Genomic DNA, 20,509 nt, shown 5'->3' on the forward strand with positions numbered 1-20,509 from the left:
ACTGCTTCCATACGTACTGTGGCTCTCTTGGTCATTGTGTTCAGTTTGAACTCAATGCCAGGTGTGTGGGACTTTCGGTCATTTGGCTCTACCATATCTTATTTCTAGAACTCATTTTTTATGTCTCCCAGCTTCCCCCTCCCCTTTCACTCTGAGAATGCTGAGTTTCCATGGATATGTACCTTCTTTCCATCAAACCAGGGCTGGTAATGCTATTTTTTTTCCACTTCAAATAGTATCTGCTCTTTATCCCTCTGCCTTCCTCTTTAAAGAGGCAAATCAATTTTCATTTCCTTCCTTTTATTCTGGCTTCCATTCTCTTGTGAATTTCACCTGGGGTTATGACACAATTTAGCTCCCATAGTATATATACTCTAAAATTGTCATATGTGCTTGTCTTATATTTCTTATAAAATAAAGATGTATTTTTCACATCCCCACAGAATTCAAGCATTTAAGCATATAGTCATATGTAAGCAATCTAGGGATTGCTTAATAAGCCATTTATTTTCATAATGTCTTACATAATTATAGATGTTCTTCCAACAACTATGCAGTTTCTAAAAATTATTATTTGAAAAGGAAACATACTATCTCCATTTATATAACCCCTAAATATTTTGGATTGTATAAAAAAAAACTTGTTCTTTCCCATACAGATATTAAAAGATACAGATAGATTGATAGCTAGGCACGACACATATACAGTCATGTGACACTTGACAATATTTTGGCCAACAATGGATTGAATATACAAACATGGTTCGATAAGATTATATCATTTGGTGACATGGTAGCTTTCTTAAGTTTGTTTAAGGGTACTCTAATGCACATATGATATAGTGCCTCATGCCACATTTTTCAAAATGTATCCCAGTTGTTAAGCTGTGCATGACTATACACACACACACACACACACACACACACACACATTCTTATAACTCAAAAAAGTAAACACAAAATTTTCAATATTACCAGTGATAAATATATGCAAGTGAAAGCTACTGTTATATACACTTTAGTTACATTGATTTAACCAAATTTGTTGAAAAATGGTCCAACAAACGTGTAGTAAAATAGACATACCCATCTATTTCTGGTATGGTCTTTCCAGAGAATACTTTAGGAAAATATGGGTCATAAAACTAATCCTGCATCAGATCTAAGTTAATGCACTAAAAGAAGTAAACTAAAATCCATTTGGTACCATAATGTTTATATTTATAATTATGAAGTACTGAAAGAAACTTTAATGCTAATAGTTGGAAAATAGAAACTGTGTCATATCAGTTGAATAGAATATGTGCCAGACTGGGGTTCAAATTTCTTTTTGAACAAATACTTAATAGATCCGTATCCTTAGGAAAGTTGTGGGACTCTGAGCATTGGGATGCTGATCTGTACAGAGGTAAACTAGTCCACACCCTAAGCACTGGTTCTGCTTTGAAGAGAAGAGAGAGTGTTCATTGAGATTTGGTTTCAACTTGTTTTCACTTTATATTCTTACTGAACTAGTAAACAAATGGTACAGAAGAGGAACATGATATTAAGAATGTGAGTGAACTTGACTCTCCAGTGTCTTATTCCCAGAGTGGGATGGAAAACACAGTCTGCAGAATAAGGCATCAGCCAGGTCAGAGGAATGCAGTACCACAGGCTTACATGGTTAGTCCCGGAGCTGTTACTCAAGGAGTTTCTTTCTCTTTCTACATTTCAGGTATATGCTTTTGGGGCTGCTGCTGCCTTTTTTTTTTTTTTTAACCACATAATCTGGACTTCATTAGCTTTGCCTGTGGCCTTCTTTAAATGATTTATTGAAACTCAATAAACATTGAAAAAAAAATATATATATACACACACACTAAGGTTTTCTTCTTCAATAAGACATCCAAATATATATAACATCCAAAGTGTATTTTTTAACACAACATAATTTAGAGTTATATCACTTGTTTAGCTTCAGTGAACTAGACCACACACTGAGCCTCCCTTGAGTATTTTATCATCATTTCAGAATTAGGGTTTTGGTGTTTAGTTATCTATGTCATCTGGAAGATGATGATGATGATGATGATGATGATGATCAGCATCATCATCATCATCATCATCAACCAGAGGTGCTAAACCATATTTTTAAAAAACTGATCAGTATTGAGGGTGTAGCTTAGTGGTAAAGCATGTGTTTAGCATGTGTAGTGCTCCTGGGTTCAGTCCTCAACACCACCAGGAAAAAAAAAAAAGAAACATATAAACAAAAAACTTATAACCCAATTTGGAAACTTTTCAAAGATTTGAGGTTTCATGAGGACACCCTTTACATACCTCTTAAGGTTTTGTGAGGAACTCTGAGGTAATATACATAAAGTGCTAAATGTGGTAGCTGGTGGGTACTCAGAATTGGGAGTTATTATTACCACTGTCTTACAATAATAAGATGCCAACCACTTTAAGTTATGGCATTATTTTATGAACTAGTTAGGAAAGACAACAAGAAAAACAGAAACATTGACAATTAAACTATGATATAATGGTTTTATAACTTGAAATTTTTTAATAATAATTGAAAGAGCTCTTTTATGGTATAAGTACTCTTGAGCCCGAATAGGGAGATATGTGTAAGCAACATAAGCTGATTAAAGTATTCCTAAAACTTTTAAAGTTTGATTCTGCTAAATCACCTTTACACTTCAGGTCATTGCCAATTGTGTTTTTCCTCGCAGCCTGATCTATGTGCCAGGAAGACTGTGGTTGATGCACTGTTTCTTAATGACTATGACACTGTTGCCTCTATGACATTTTTTTCTGAGCCTCTGCTATCCATTCTGAAAAATTTCTTTTACTTAAATAAGTTGAATCATGTTGCTGAAAGTTAAACAGCTTAAAATAACAGCAGGGCATTTTAGGTAAATTGATCTTTACTGTTCCAATTACAGTCTTGCATGATATACTAATTAATCAAATCACATCTATGCCAGAGATTTGGCAATTCTTTCTGATTTCAGTTGTATTTCTTGGCAAAGGATAGTCTTGTATGTGCATGTATCCCAGTAACAAAGCATAACATAGTTTTTTCTACCTTTGAGTATCTTCTTGTCTTACATCCTGGGAAGTGCTTAGCTTTTGTTTTGTAAGAAAATATGGAGGAAGGATAGCATCTTCAACAAATGGTGCTGGGAAAACTGGAAATCCATATGCAACAAAATGAAATTGAATCCCTTTCTCTCACCAGCCACAAAAGTTAACTCAAAATGGATCAAGGAGCTAGATATCAAACCAGAGACACTGCGTCTGATAGAAGAAAAAGTTGGCTACGATCTACATATTGTGGGGTCGGGCTCCAAATTCCTTAATAGGACTCCCATAGCACAAGAGTTAACAACAAGAATAAACAAATGGGACTTACTTAAACTAAAAAGTTTTTTCTCAGCAAGAGAAACAATAAAAGAGGTAAATAGAGAGCCTACATCCTGAGAACAAATTTTTACCCCCCACACATCAGATAGAGCCCTAATATCCAGAATGTACAAAGAACTCAAAAAATTAAATAATAAGATAACAAATAATCCAATCAACAAATGGGCCAAGGACCTGAACAGACATTTCTCAGAGGAGGACATACAATCAATCAACAAGTACATGAAAAAATGCTCACCATCATTAGCAATCAGAGAAATGCAAATCAAAACCACCCTAAGATACCATCTCACTCCAGTAAGAATGGCAGCCATTATGAAGTCAAACAACAATAAGTGTTGGCGAGGATGTGGGGAAAAGGGTACACTTGTACACTGCTGGTGGGACTGCAAAATGGTGAGGCCAATTTGGAAAGCAGTATGGAGATTCCTGGGAAAGCTGGGAATGGAACCACCATTTGACCCAGCCATAGCCCTTCTCGGACTATTCCCTGAGGACCTTAAAAGAGCGCACTATAGGGATACGGCCACATCAATGATTATATTGGCACAATTCACAATAGCTAGACTGTGGAACCAACCTAGATGCCCTTCAATAGATGAATGGATAAAAAAAAATGTGGCATCTATATACAATGGAGTATTATGCAGCACTAAGAAATGACAAAATCATAGAATTTGGAGGGAAATGGATGGCATTAGAGCAGATTATGCTAAGTGAAGCTAGCCAAGCCCTGAAAAACAAATGCCAAATGTCTCCTTTGATATAAAGAGAGCAACTAAGAACAAAACAGGAAGGAAGAGCATGAGGAAAAGACTAACTGTAAACAAAGACAAATGGGGGGAGAGAAAGGGAGAGAGAAGGGAAAGGATATGCAAATGGTAGGAGACCTTCAATGATACACAAAAGTATAAGAGGTTATGATGGGCAAGGGGGAGGGGGGAAAAAAGGGAGAGAATTGAACAACAGCAGAGGAGGCAGAGAGGGAAGGTGGGAGGGGAGGGGAGGGGGGATAGTAGCGGTTAGGAAAGGTAGCAGATCAAGACAGTCACTAATATGCCATTATGTAAAAATGTGAGTATGTAACAGATGTGATTCTGCTATCTGTATTTGGGGTAGAAATGGGAGTTCAAAACCCAATAGAGTCAAAAGTATGAAAGATGATTTATCAAGAGCTCTGTAATGTTTGGAACAATCAATAATAAAAAAATAATAAAATAAAATAAAATAAAAACATGCAAACAACAATAAAAAAAAGAAAATATGGAATTGCCGTCAGTCTTCACTCATGAATGCTCGCTTCAGTAATAACAAGTTAATACTTCCAACTGCTCTATTTTCATGCCTTTCTGTGCACACAGTAACTTTTTGTTCAATGACAAGTCATAGTGTAAATTTTAAAGAAATTTTAAATGGCAGCTCGACAGGGTAGTATGAACATGACATATAAGTTAGTGGAAGTAACATAAAGTGAACAGCTGAGATAAAGGCTGCATAAACACAGGCAATATTAACTACAGGATGACCAAAGACTGGAGCCAGCACTTGTTGATATCACTAAGTGTTAGATGCATCCTTCAGGGATGTTAAAATGTGGAAATGTGGGGTGGGGGGTGGGGGGTGTGCCAGAACTGATGGAACCTAACTATAAGAACAGAGTAAAAGAATCATAATTATGGACTTCTTTTAGTAAGAGGGATCTTGCAAATAGATTAAATTTGGGGCAGGAAGTTACAGAAAAAGGCAAGGTCTTGATTTTCCATCTGGGAGCAGGCATCCTTGACCAGAAGTACATTTCATATACACAGGAAAATCGTTCAGTTGTTTATTTTTTAAGAGAAAGCCACAAGTAAACTGTGAGGAATAATGAAGATTTGGTCTCTATTGCTGTCATTTTTAATCTGGCAGATTGTATAACATAGTTATGAAATCTAAGTTTAGATCTTACTGATATGGAGTTTGTGAGAACTGCAGAAATACAGATCTTCTTTCCCACCACAGTGAATAAGAATTTTCAGATGAAATCACTAATATTGTTAACAAGAGTATACTTCACTCTTTGCATTTGGAGTGATGAAATTTTCCAGCTTCCTAGGAAATAAAATCTAATTTCTATGCTTTAACTGCAGTGGTTAGTTGCTTTCTAACTCATTGGGTCTGAATTCAAGGTCATAAACATGTCCATGTAGTTTTTAGCAATCTCAGAATCAAGTTCAATAAACCTCTATAATTAGAATATTTCCTGTTTTGTAAAGAAAAAAGTAGAGGAATTAAGCATGCACTTGTACAAGATGGACCTGCCTCAGACAATTCAAAAGAATGTAAGAAAATTAATTCTTTTTGAGCAGTTTCTATGCTAGGCAATGACAGGTAACTTTTGATACATTATCTCATGTTCACTATGTCCTTTTGAGGAAGGAGGTGTGACAGATGCTGTATATGCACTACCCAAGTTCTTCACTTCTCATTCCTGATAGCTTCCACTTGATGAAAACCTGCTTTTTTTTTTTTTTTTTTTTTTTTTGCCTGAGGACTTCCTCTCTGTGGTAGAGGTTATATAGCCTAGACACCATGCTCAACCAGTTACTGACGGGATTTGGTAGATTAATACCCAGTTCCCTTCTAAATACCATCTCCCAGGGTTGTCCAGCAGGATTGAGAACCAGTTGCCTATAATGGCACCTGCTCAATAATATACCCTTTAATGACTTCTACCTCTTCCCCATCTTATTTCCCCACTCCCGGTTGGCACTTCTTGGATCATTTCCCAGGAAAACTACTTATGTTCATATCCTTATCTCAGGCCTATTAGCTCCAGTGTGCAGATTAAGAAATATGCCCAAGGTCACATACCAAGAAAATAACAGAAAAGATGTGAACCCAAACTAAAGGACCTCACAAAAATGAAAATCTGACACAGTCAAGAAACTTTGGACGAGCTGATCATGTTGAGTTTTTATTCTTTTCCAATTTGACTACTTTAACAAGGATAAGTGTGGATTTATTGTTTTGTGTTTATGTATACACTTGAGCTGGATTCTGTCCTAGAAAATGCTGACAAAATTAATCAATTTGTGGTTTGCTTCCCATAATACTAAAATGAACTCAAACTGTGTAATCAATTCTTGCCCAAAACTGATCAGAAGATACTTTATATTTTTTTAGAGAAGTGTAAAGACTTTCTGGTTCGAGAAACTTTTTTGTTATTTTAAAATGTTTTTCTTTAGATATATTATACATACATGGAGTATAACTTCTCATTCTTGCAGTTGTACATGATGTGGCATTATACTGGTTGTGTATTCATATAAGAGCATAGGAAAGTTATGTCTGATTCATTCTACTGTCTTTCCTATTGCCATTCCCCTACCTTTCCCTTCATTTCCCTTTGTCTAACCCAATGAACTCTCAACCCCCTAATTTTGTTTCAGCATCCACGTATCAGAGAGAAAATTGAATAACTTTTATATGATAAATAATTCTTGATGAAAGTGGGCTGGCATATGGGGGTTAAAACTAATCATTCCTAAAGCACTTTACCTATACCTTTCTCAGTACATTTTATTTCTCTGTTGTTATATTTTTAAGATTCTCATCACTGAGTGTAAGGTACTGGAGTGTAGAATCCATATCTGATTCAACTTTATTGATGTTTTTAACTTCACAGTATTTAGTGTAATGTTTTGTTCTAGTTGCCCCTAAGTATTTTTAAATAAATAAATGACTATAGTATTCAAATTAGTGCTTCATTTAATGAGAAAAGACATTTAAAATTAGAATCAATATAAGGATAAACATGCAACCTCATAAATAATTACAGCTTTTGAGATTTGAGCAACTGCATTACTTTTATTTTAGCTTGATTGCTATGAAAAATGACACTAACATTGAATGATACACAGCACAGTCATTTTGGGTACTATCCTACATACTTTTTCTCCAGACTTGAATTCTGTTTGAAGAAAATAGAAATGTGAATTGTATGTAGATCTTTCTGTAGCTGTTTCATACCCATTGGAAATCCTGATTAAACAGGAAGTAGGTAGCCACATCTTAAAATAGTGAAGTTTCTGGGTGGTTCTAAAAAATCTGAACTAATTAAAGGGAGAAGAGAAAAATAGAAGGAAAAGTGTATTACTTTACACTTTAATCATTGGTTTTATGTATTTTTGAGTCTGAATTTGGTCATTTTTTTCCCCTTGAGTTTGGTCATTCCTGTTCTTTGAGATATTTAGTGCAGCATTGTCAGTGGAGAGATTGATGCCTGTAGTTTGCTCACATGGTGGTTTTTTAGTGCTTGGGGGTCTCTTGAATTTTCTTAGGACTCTCTCAGATGTTTTGGTACTTGGGAAGTCTGTTACCCCATGTAATATTATGATTTGATAACATCGGTAGCTGCTCCAAGTAGTCTCAATAATGAGTCCCTGTAAGATGAGCATCTATGATTTAGACTCATCAGAATCAAATATGATCATTGTTATGTTTTCAGGAGCCATGGCCCCCCAGTTATTCTCAGATGTCAGTTTCAGTAGTCTATGCAAGTACTAAAAGCTTTGATGAACTCTTCTAAATGTTTGACTCAACCAGATTGACATAGATCACTCTACTCTTTTTTTATTTTTTCCTTTTTTAATTTATTCTAATTTTTATATATGATAGCAGAATGTATTTCAATTGATATTACACGTATAGAGCACAATTTTTATGTCTCTGGTTGTATACAAAGTAGAGTCACACCATTTGTGTCTTCATATATGTACGTAGGGTAATAATATCCAATGCATTCCACCATCTCTTCTACCCCCATTCCCCCTCTGTTCCCTTCCCTCCCCTTTGCCCTGTCTAAAGTTACTCCATTCCTCCCATGCCCCCCATCCCCATTATGGATTAGCATTCTTATATCAGAGAAAACATTCGGCATTTGGTTTTTTGGGATTGGTTTACTTCACTTAGCATAATATTCCCAACTCCATCCATTTACGTGCAAATACCATGATTTTATTCTCTTTTAATGCTGAGTAGTACTCCATTGTGCATATATACACATTTTCTTTAAGCATTAATCTACTGAAAGGCATCTAGTTTTGCTCCACAGTTTAGCTATTGTGAATTGTGCTGCAATAAACATTGATGTGGCTGTATCCCTGTAGTATGCTGTTTTTAAGTCCCTTGGGTATAGACTGAGGAGTGGGATAGTTGGGCCAAATGGTGGTTACATTTCCAGATTCCCAAGGAATCCCCATACTGCTTTCCATATTGGATGTACCATCTTGCAGTCCCACCAGCAATGTATGAGTGTGCCTTTTCCCCCACATTCTTGCCAGCATTTATTGTTGTTTGTATTCTTAATAGCTTCCATTCTGACTGGAGTGAGATGAAATTTTAGAGTAGTTTTGATTTGCATTTCTCTAATTGCTAGAGATGTTGAACATTTTTTCATATATTTGTTGATTAATTGTATATCATTTTCTGAGAAGTGTCTGTTCAATTCCTTGATCCATTTATTGATTGGGTTATTTGGTTTTTTGGAGTTTAGCTTTTAGAGTTCTTTATATACCCTAGAGGTTAGTGTTCTATCTGATGTGCAAGTGGTAAAAATACATGAATTCAACTAAGTAGCAGGATACAAAAATCAACACGCAGGGCTGGGGTTGTGGCTCAAGCGGTAGCGCGCTCGCCTGGCATGCGTACGACCCGGGTTCGATCCTCAGCACCACATACCAACAAAGATGTTGTGTCCGCCGAGAACTAAAAAATAAATATTAAAAAATTTCTCTCTCTCTCTCTCTTTAAAAAAAAATCAACACGCATAAATCAAAGGCATTTCTGTATTTCAGTGACAAATCCTCTGAAAGGGAAATGAGGACAACTACCCCATTTACAATAGCCACAAAAAAAGTATAATACTTGGAAATCAACCAAATAAAAGAGGTGAAAGACCTCTACAATGAAAACTACAGAACACTAAAGAAAGAAATTAAAGAAGACTTTAGAAAATGAAAAGCTCTCCCTTGTTCTTGGATAGGCAGAATTAATATTGTCAAAATGACCATACTACCAAATCACTATACATATTTAATGCAATTCCAGTCAAAATCCCAACGACATTCCTCATAGAAATAGAAAAAGCAGTCTTGAAATTTATCTGGAAAAATATGAGACCCAGAATAGTTAAAGCAATCCTTAGCAAGACTTTAAACTATAATACAGAGCAATAGTAACAAAAACAGCATGGTATTGGCACCAAATTAGATGGTAGACCAATGGTACATAACCCACATAATTACAGTTATATTAGACAAATGCGCCAAAAACATACATTGGAGAAAAGGTAGCCTCTTCAACAAATGGTGCTGCCAAAACTGGAAATCCATATGCAACAAAATGAAATTAAACCCCTATCTCTCACCAGGTACAAAACTCAACTCAAAGTGGATCAAGGACCTAGGGATTAAACGAGAGACCCTACATCTAATAGAAGAAAAAGTAGGCTCAAATCTCCATCATATCAGATTAGACACCTACTTCCTTAACAAGACTCCTATAGTGCAAGAATTAAAATCAAGAATTAATATTGTGGAAGAAGTCATTTTTAAATCTCAATATAGTAAAAGGACCCTAAGCAGATCTTCTCAAAAAAGATTGAAAGATATAAATAATGAAATGGGAAAGAAGTGCTCCACAGTATAGTGGTCAAAGAAATGGGACTTATAGCCCTGGATTTCATTATCGATGCTACTGTTAATAGTTTTGTCATTTGTAATGAAATACCTTACATCTAGAGCCTCATTTGGAGATCATGACACCTATCTTATAGGCTAGTAAAGAGGATGAACTGAAATGCTATTTGTAAAATTCTTTTCAAAGATTGTTTTTTAGTTACAGATGGTCACAATAACTTTGTTTTATTTTTATGTGGTGCTGAGTATCAAACCTGGGGTCTCACACGTGCTAGACAAGCACTCTGCTGAACCACAACCCCACCCTCTATTTATAAAATTCTTAGCACATTTTCTATCATATAAGAGGTCCTAACATTTAAAGTGTTTTACTCTTTGTTGTTGCTGATATTAATCAAGTGAACTTGCACAGAAGAAATAAACCTTCAGAGAAGACTCTCACAAATAAGAAACATGGCACAGAATTAACTACCTGTGGTTACTAAAAAGAAGTCTCATTAAATCTCAACAAGCACCCAGGAAGAAAAATACTGTTGTAGCTTCTTACTGATGAGATAACTGAGACCTAGAAAATTAAAGTAAGTTTCTCAGATACAGAAAGCTTATGTTTGTTTAAGCCTTAATAAGTCAGAAGCTTATGTCTTCTCATTTCCAATATGTACTTTTCATAGCCTCTTTGTGAAAATATATTAGCATATATAAATATATATTAGCAAGTGTGGTGTGAGCTGGTGAATGTGGAGGTACTGTGCAGAATGTGACAGCACACATCTAATGATCTCAGGGGAAAAGTAACCTCAAATTTGGGGTTCACCATTCTGCTCCTCCATTGTTCCCTAGATCTTTATCTAGTACTTTTTTTTTTTTTACTATCTTGTTAGCTTTCCTGTGCTAGAAATTCCTGTGAAGAAATTTTTAAATTTTTTTTCTAAGTATTCTTAGAAAAATGGTCCAAATGATTCAACTTACCATCACCAGAATCAACTTTCCCTTGGACTCCCTCATTATCAATTTGATTTTCCTGTCTTTAATTCTTTTGTAAGTTGCTTCTGAATAATGCATGTGACTGGAAGCTTTTGCCTGAAGCAAAATTCAGTGCCTAATCAATGAGATTAACTCTTTCAGATTTTATTAATGCTTTGTTTTATTTTTTAAACTGATTATGGCCATCCAGGATCAAGTTTCTTAATAATGTAGGTAATTTGCTTTTTATTCCTCAACCTAAAACCATGGGGTCAGGATGGGAGTACAGGTCAATTGCAAATTTCTTGACAAAGTATAAGCTTTTGGGGGGAAAAAAGATCAGAGTCAGTTGGTTTGAAGCAGTCTTGTGCTTCTGCTTGTACTGCAGCTCTGTGAAGGTTGCTTAGCTTTTGTTTGTTAAACAGGTTTTGATTTTCATCCAGTAACAAGCAGTGTGCTTGATTTTTCACAAAGTAGAGTGGATTGGTTTCCACCTCCATCTAATTTTGGTTGAAACCTCAGATTTTTACAGCTTTGGAGTCATGACAAAAGAAATTCAGAATTTCAAAAGCCCAACAAGATCATTTTAAAATAAAAAAAAGAATGATATTGGGGAATGAGAGTGAGTGGTTTACATGTACAATTTTCTTCCTTTTATTAGCAATGATTTGAAAAATTTCAAGCTGACTTTTTTTCAATGCTTTATTTTATAAAAATCAATGAGTATGATTTCAAATTCATTGATACCATATAGACTCTACAACTTAGTTTCACGTTATAATTTTATTTTATATTTCAGATTCAAAGAGCTGTTTCAGATGACTAACAGCTCAAGGGTGACTAGCTCAATATTTTGAACCCTCTTTACATGACAGCCCCTATATTGACTGAATACAGTCTATTCCTTGGAAATAATCTGAACATAGGTAAATACTATTCCTTCCACAATATGTAATTTCAACTAACATACAAAGTTTTATTTGGGTTTATAATGACCCTTCATACAATTATTTTTACTTTGTTTTGCTTAGTATAATAGAAAGCAGTACAAAATAATGTTGATTATGTTCTGTGGGTCAAATAAATAGCCAGACTTTCTAGTATGAATCCTGTACATCTATGCAAGAGAAAATTTATTTCCCTTTAATACAGTCTTTAAAAGATAAGTAAATATGATGTAAAGGTTGTTTTGCCTTGAAGTATTTAATGCTAGACAGGCATTGTGTATGACAGTCTTCTTTCCTCAACTGAAACCTGGGCCATGGCTATATAGTTTCCATTTGTTTCTTTAGACTGATCATCTTTTTTATCCCTTTTCTTTCCCTGAGAGTTAAGTTTTGCACATTGGTAATAAACAGTGCTGTGGCATTTTGTGGGTTTTCCATATACTACTACAATTAAGGATGTGGTAGTGTTTCTAATATAAACAAGTTTTCAGGAGTTTATAATTTGTAAAAAAAAATTAAAGATGTTGTTTTGCACATTGGTTTTCAATGTTATACTTATTTTTTGTTGTTATTTAAAGAGAAAGCAGGATTGAAGCTATAGAGGACAGAATAAAAGTTGTGTATGGGGAGAATTTCATGAAAATCAAAGGGAGATCCATAGAATAGAGGAAAGTATCACTAGGGGTGAGAGGTGAGGAGGGAGGAGGGAATTGCTGTGAAGCCAAATTGGTCAAATTATATTGTTATATTGTTTGCATATACTAATATGTAACAACAAAGACCACCATGTATAACTATAATGTACCAATAAAAATGTGGAAAAAAGATAGAATTAAATGTATTCACTGGTTCCATATTGTCTTCTAATTCAGATTCCAGAGTGCATTATCATCTTTGAAGGATTGACATAGTGAATAATGTTATTCCTGTTTTTATGGAGACCTCAGATATGCCTTAGGAAGATTGAGTGAATGGGACAGAGGAGGTGAATGAGGATAAGTCAGAACCCAGAAGGGGCAGCTATCTTAACTCACTTGTTTTAATTTACAAGTATCCTGGGAATATTCTCATTTTATTTTATTTTTTTTTATTTCTTTGATTAATACCCTAAGGAGTTAATTTTACAAAATGGGTTAGACTTTTTGCTTCTTACTGTTTCTGATAAGCCACTTGCTTGGTACTGATATTTGGGCACCGTGACCAGTGGAGACTAGCAGGATAAGTAGAGCAGAGCAATCAGAAACTCAGCTGCAGCTCTCTGGTCTAGTAGTTAAAAAATAACCTGTTTGACTTCTGTCAGGAGGATTAGACTAGGCAAGGCCAGGAACTTCAATGTAAAGAGCTGACCCATGGAAACAAGGCACACCTGGGTATCACCCTGGTACCCAAAGACATCTGTGATCCCCATGTAGTATAAGAGGCTTTGCAGAGGCAGGTGAAACATGGAAGCTGAAAACTGGGTAGCCTTTTGTGGATACCCATAGCAAGAAACTGAGCATTGGAGAAATAGGCAGTAAGGCCACAGACAGAGTCCAGTTCATTGGAGGGCATGTGGCAAAGATCAAGGCAGCCCAGTCTGTCAGAGTGACACTTTAAGTAGGCTCCCAAGAAAGGGGCTCAGGCAGTGGACTAAGACAAAAATAAAGTTCCCACAGCGATGTGTCCCACAGTCAGCTTCATTTTTGTGTCATTGTGACAAAATATCCGAGATAAACAGCTTAAAAGGAAGAAAGGTTTATTTTGACTCATGGTTTTGATGTTTCAGTTCATGATTGGCTGACTCTATTTCTTTGGGGCCTTTGGCAAGGCAGAACATTATGGTGGTGAGCACATGGTAGAACAAAGCTAGTCACTTCATGGAATCCAGGAAACAGGGAGAGAGAGAAGAGGAGACTGGGTCCTCTGTACCCTTCAAGAGGATGTACTCAGTGACCTATTTCCTCCAACTAGTTCTACCCCTAAAGTTTGCACTACCTCCCCATCATGCCACCAACTGGGGACCTAGCCTTCAGCACTTGAGTTTTGGGAGAACATTTAAGATCCAAACCATAAAGTGTAGATATAGACAAGGTCTTGGGAATGAAGGAAAAACCCAGTTATTAATACTAGGAAATGTGAACACACCCTTCCCAAACCTAATGAATAAGTTAATTTCCAATACTTAAAGTAGAATAACACATATGTTTAAATTCCTTCCTGCCTTTAGTTCTTCCTCTATCTACCTGCTGTTGTTTTCTAAAAGTCATACAGACAACTGAGATTTTAGAGTTTAAAATGGAGATTTGAGAACTAAAACAAAACCCAGTTCTCACTGAAGGGTATATGCTTAGTTCCCTTCCAGATATTTTTGGAGATATTTCCTCTGTATTAAGATTTACTTTCACTCTCCTATATGCAGCTTTAAAGGATAAGTTAGTTATGTGTATGTGAGGCATGTAGGTATGTTTAGATATGGGCTGTAAATAAAGATGATAGAATCAGACACCAAAATAGCTTACTTTTAAGGTACTTCTCACATGTAGTTTCTATATTCCACACAGTTTTGTTTAATATTTCATTAGGTAGGTATGTTACATGGTGGATTAATGAATTGTATTTTTATGTAAACTAAACTCCCATTTCAAAGGCTCCTCTTGTCTCATAAATATATTATCTTTGATTATCATATTTGAATTTATGTAGCAATTCAGACCTTGCAAATAATAACTCTGTATTTTAGTAGCAATCTCTCTGAAGTATTGGCATCATGCTTCATTCTGTTCCATGCCAAATACCTAAATATGACATGATTTTTTACTTGATTTGCCAGTTGGAAGTAGGCAAAGAAATTCTATAGAGGTACTTCTATGCTAACTAAATTCCATACCTACTTAAATTATCTAATAAACTGCTGTAATCTACTTATTAATACAGAAGTTTGCGTAGATGAATAGTCTATAGGAGAGTGAAAACTGTATTCATGCTGAAATGACCACAGAGGATACAAATGTCAAAATATACTCAAAGGATTTTTCCTTCTTATACTCCAGAGATCTTTGTCAAAGGCGCCAAAAGCAACTTGAAAATTTGTCTTCTCCAGTAACATCTGGGTTGCTTTTTTGGTCTTTCCTTGTCTCATTTCATTATTATTGGGATGAAGAGTCAATTTTTGATATTTGTCTAATTTAGATTTTAGTAGTAGTAGAGAGATATCTTTGTAGTAACTAGTGGTTTATTATTCTTTAGTGGTTAGGAAACTGTTTTTGCAGTCTTTGAGGTCTTCTTGAAAGGATTTTCCAGTCATTTTAAAATCATTATTTCCTAATTTTCCTAGTTACATCAATAAAGGGACAATAGAAATGGGTCAGTAGATGAAAGAGTCTGGATTAATGGATTATGTCAATCAGTGTCAAGTCCTGCAGTAGTTGTAGAGTCTGCACTTTGGTCTAATGAAGCTGCTGTGTGAGCCAAGAAGGGAAGACAGTGGCGAGTGTGGCAGGGCCTAGGCTTGAAGTGTTCATGTATACATTGTGAAACAAGAGCATGGTGCAGCAGCCAAGAGAGAAAAAGCCAGGCTGGCAGGTAGGATCCCCAGAAAACAGGAAGGAGGCCAGTGTCCCAGCCTGTACTACCAGGCCCAGCCTGGTGTCCTGGGGTCAGTTTGGGGTTCTCTCCTTAGATGCATAAATTTTTAAGTGTTTAAAATTGGAACCCATTCAAAGAAGAGTGGTTTGGATGGAAAGAAAACTTGAAACCATGTTTATATAAGGAAGAGCTGGAGGAACTGGGATGTTTATTCTGGAGGAGAGGGTACAGAATTGCTGTCTTCACAGATATAAAGGGCTGTCATGTATAAGAGAGTTTAGACTGATTTTGCATGGTTCTGGAGGTTAGAACAAGGACCACTGAAGCCAACTTCGGTTTAGAAAGCAAATAGCTTTCTGTTGGCTGCACATGTCCTGAGAGGAGTGAACTGCCTCAAAAAGTAACATAAATTTTGGGCCAGGCACAGTGGTACATGTCTGTAATCCCAGAGGCTGGGGAGACTGAGGCAAGAGGATGGTGAGTTCAAAGCCAGTCTCAGCAACTTAGTGAGGCCCTAAGTAACTTAGTGAGACCCTGTCTCAAAATAAAATATAAAAAGGGATGGGGATGTGGCTCAGTGGCTGAGCACCTCTGGGTTCAATCCCTGGTACCACCCCCCCCCCCAAAAAAAAATAATATAATTTTGGATATTGAAGATATTCCTGTCTGGGCAGATAGTTGGTATTCTCTAAAGGATCCTGGGAAAATCCCACAAGACTGAACTTAAAGATCTCCAAAACCCTCCCAACTCTAGCATGCTGGTTCTATATCCCACCATCTCAGTCCTGCAAACACATTTCTTGACCACTGTCAGTGTACCAAGTACAATGATGTGGATAGTTCCTAGCACTCCAGTTGGGGAAGCTAGACTTGCAAACAGCAACCCCAGCATTGGTTGAGGTGTGCTAGAGTAGAGTTTCTAAGAGCCCTGAAGAGCGCCTGTGAATGTCATCCTTAGGTGCCAGTGCCTGAGCTGAGGTGAAAGTGGGAGTCAGTCAGGTAAAGAGTAGGGGTAGGGTATAGCAGCATGAGAACTGAACATGTGAGAGGCCTGAGCAAGAGGGAGCGTGGGTGTAGGTGGGTGGGAAGAGAGTACAGTGGAGCAGAAGCTGGGACAGAAAGAGCCTTAAATACTAAACTTAGCATTTACATATAGGAGCTGAAGCTTGGGAATAACATCATCTGATTTGCATATTTCAAAAGTGCCTCAAAAACAATGTTGAAGATGGAGTGGCAATAACAGTGAGGGCTTCCAGAGCCATGTTTCATCCAAGTCTCAGATTTATCACCTCTATTGTAAGGGTATTGAACTATTCTGGAATAATGTATGAGAATAAATTCTTTTTCTGTCTTTCTTTGCATAGCACTTTGAGTATATGGCCCATGGTGCTCTTGGCCTTGTCAGCCTGTGGGTATGAGTGGCATTTTTTTTTTTAATGCTGAATGGATATATAAATAAATCCACTTCAGGTCAAGATATTATAAGTCTTAAATTCTTAATAGCAAGGCTTTGAAAGGAAACAAGAAGCTGAATAGTAACAATGCCTGCAGGAAGTACTGTATACACTATTATTTCCTTAAAGGAATAGCAGAGGAGGAAAAAACATAATTTGATCACTCTTTTCACATTTCAGTACTCAAAACTTTATCCCAAACAGGAAAAGCAAATCCAGAAACTTCTGCCTCCTCATGGTCATTGCTGAAGGGTGTTCTTTAAATGACGTAATTACTCTCCCAGAGACAGGCTGGGGGTGACAGAAAACTACTCTCCCAAGAGGGTGGCTGAGGAGAGAGCTTAGGAAGCAGGAAAGTCAGCAAGCGGATGGCCTCTGAGGTTCTGGCTTCAAGTCTGTGATGTTGCTGTGGAACTGAAAGAGTTCTGGACACCAATGCCCAAATTTCATTCAGGCTTCCCTGTTGCTAAGGACCTCAAACCCCCATGAAGATCTTACCCAGGAATCTCTGGGCCTCCTGGGATGCCTAATGGAAGTCCATCAATTGATCCATCCTGCTCTTTACCCCCTCACCACCCACTCCTTATTGCAAATCTTATCTGTACCCACCTGAAGGTGACCCTGCCTGTGCCAGTCCTGCTGGTGATAGCATCCTCTGTGGCAATGCTGAGGACCTTCCACAGCACTGCTGTTCCTAGGATCACAGCCTTCATGGTACTAAGGTGATGCTGTACTTCTCCACGTCTTCACCACAGCACAGTCACACTATTCCCAACAAAAGTAGGCTAAATGGTTTCTTGCTTTGTGTTACTTTTTGTCACTCGAGTGAAATGGGACTAGATGGGCCCTTGTGTCTCACAAAATCCCTCTTGAAATTAGCTCCTTTGGTTTTTTTGCCTGCAACCCCATGGCTGTGCGGCTGGTAGCTGACACATCAGGGTTTTATCTCCATTTCAGTTTCTCCCAGGGTATCCATAGGTCCTGCCTAGGTCCTGCCTGTTGGGCCAGCTCTCCTTTGGCAGAAGTATAAAGCAAAACAGACGATGCTTCTGGCAGCTTCCCCCACCAGATCATCAAACAGACCTGCACTGGAGATTAATCTTTTTGTTACTGATTACTCTGTGCCTGACATGGTGCTAAGAGCTTCTCATATATCATCTCATTTAATCACCCCAACCCTCGTGGAGGATGGGGCCAAGAGGAATTAGTAACTTTTTCAGAGTCAAACAGCTGACAGAGCTAGAATTCAAAATGTGTCTGGTCTGGAGTATTGCAGGGACCATGCTTTTTCCCAGAACCTGAACATAATAAACACTCAATCATTTGGATAACCTGGTTAACAGTAAAGTGCCCACTTGGCTCATTGTCATCCTTCCTGGCTTTTGCATACAGGGTTGGGAAGAAACAGTGGATGCTGCCATTTCTCACTTATTGAAGACCTGCCTGTCAAAGAGTTCAAAGGAACAGGCTTTGAACCTCAGCAGCCAGCTGAACATACCTAAAGACACAAGCCGACTGAAAAAACACATCACCTTGCTTTGCGATAGATTAGCCAAAGGTGGCCGTCTCTGCTTAAGTAATGATGCTGCAGCCCCACAGACTATGGTCATGCCAGGTAAGAGCTTTGTCCACGCTCCCTAAGCACAATTTTTTTACTTTCCTCAAATTAAAGGAATGTGCTTGTGGTTGTGTTTGGGGTTTAAATTTCATATTAAAGTGATGATAGCCAAGAAAATTGCTTTCACGTTTCCCCTCAGATATCCCAGGGTAACCACTTGGATAAATATTCTTGGGGCATTTGCTTGCTAGACAGTTCTAGAATGGTATGTCTCTTTTCTTCCCTCTGCTTTTAAATATATGATCCATTTTGTTTTGCTCCTAACCAATAAAAAGTGGATTAGAGAATAAAACTGTTTTTAAGGAAAAGGTTTACTAAATGTGATCTCGCAATACCATATTTCGTGAATGTAAATAGCATGATACAAGGAGCTAATGTAATCCAGATGAGTTAGGTCCCTTCTGCTGTTTGCTTGGACTGTGGTCATCTGAATAAGAAGGAAGAGACAAAAAGAAAGACCTGGGATCAGGAGATGTGAGCAGGCTTCAGGGCCAAGGTAAGGAGGAGGTGGAGCCTATGGGCCAGGGTAGAGGAGGAGCTCTAGCTTGTGCCAATGTAGACAGTCAGTGAGGGTCATAGGCACCCAGGTCGGCCCTTCTCATTTCGGGGGGGTTGGGAGGGGTGCTCGACAAGCTGTCAGTCTCACTACACTCAGGTCTGTCAGAGGCAGCAAGCTTGGAAGTCCCACTTTCCTCTTCCTACCCTCTGTAAGGCAGCAGCAGGGAGCATAGTACAAGTGAATTTATTAAGTGTGACAGCTGTGGCATCTATTTCTCTAAGACAAGAACCATAGTTTAGGAAGTGATGTGGTTTTCTCTTCTTCCTTCTTAACATGCCTTTTGTCTACTTCCCCTCCTCCCTTGCTGATGCTCTTGCTGTTGCCTTCTTTTTCCCCTTAATCAGCATTCCTAGAAGTAAAAAGGAATGCAAGCGAAATCTTAAAAAGATAAACATGGAGACAGCATAACATAATCTAATAAGCACAGACTCTGGAGGCAGACAGACCAATGTTTGGATCTTGCCTCTATCCCATGCTACTTATGGATATGTTTCTTAACTTTTCAGTCTCAAGTTTTTTCCTCTGGAAATAGAGTATAATAAAGTCTGCCTTATTGCCAGGGCCTTATGTGTTTGTAAAGCACCTGCTACAATGCTAGGAATGGAGAAACACTGAAGAAACTCAAGCGATAATTATTGCCATTGTTATCAGTATATGTATAATTCAGCCTCTAGATTTTGCAGTGAGGAAATAGCTGGTTTAGGGTCATTGGATTCTATAGTCTTTGACTTGAAATACTTTGACCTGAACTACACAGAGAAATCAGCTTTTACTTCAAAAGAATGTTTGTTATTTGGCCTTTTCAAATAGAAATGCTTTTCCACGGGGAGACAGTTTTGATATGGTTTGCCTTTATGTGGGCCCTCTTCATCTTGCTCTCATGACATCCCCCAAACTAGTCTTCTGGCCTCTGTTTGTCTATCTTCTGTCTAGTATTGTAGAAGAAATTATTTATTTATATCCTAAGAAATAAATAATGTCTTAATGAGATAATAATTGAAAACTCTTCACTATAATTGGCACATAGATTATGGCTTTCCCTCCATATTCAGGGGAAATGCTGAATATATGAAAGAGAAAATCTGAAGGAAGATGGGCTTAGCCCACCTGATTGGCTGGTCCCCTGCCAGTCCACGCTGCAGCAGTCCTGAGTTTCCTCTGCAGACCCCTGTCTGAGCCTCTGTGGGAGCAGCTATTAGGAGTCTATAGACAAAGCTAGCAAAAGCCCAGGGGTTTCCTCAGTCACATTTACTGATTATGGAACTTTAGTCATCGTAATTTAAACGACTAAGCAATTTAAGGTCTATTTC

General features: G+C 37.4%; 1 protein-coding gene across 2 annotated transcripts in view; it reads left to right on the forward strand.

Moving 5' to 3' along the window:
• Positions 1-20,509, forward strand: part of Bbs9 (Bardet-Biedl syndrome 9) — a 477,419-nt gene that overhangs the window by 365,574 nt on the left and 91,336 nt on the right. For both annotated transcript variants that reach the window (XM_077796775.1, XM_026387599.2), the window contains one exon: positions 18,415-18,637. In XM_077796775.1, coding sequence (XP_077652901.1) covers positions 18,415-18,637 — 223 coding nt within the window. The remainder of the gene's footprint in view (positions 1-18,414; positions 18,638-20,509) is intronic.

Source organism: Urocitellus parryii, chromosome 3 (assembly GCF_045843805.1).
Source record: "Urocitellus parryii isolate mUroPar1 chromosome 3, mUroPar1.hap1, whole genome shotgun sequence".
Taxonomy (NCBI): Eukaryota; Metazoa; Chordata; class Mammalia; order Rodentia; family Sciuridae; genus Urocitellus; species Urocitellus parryii.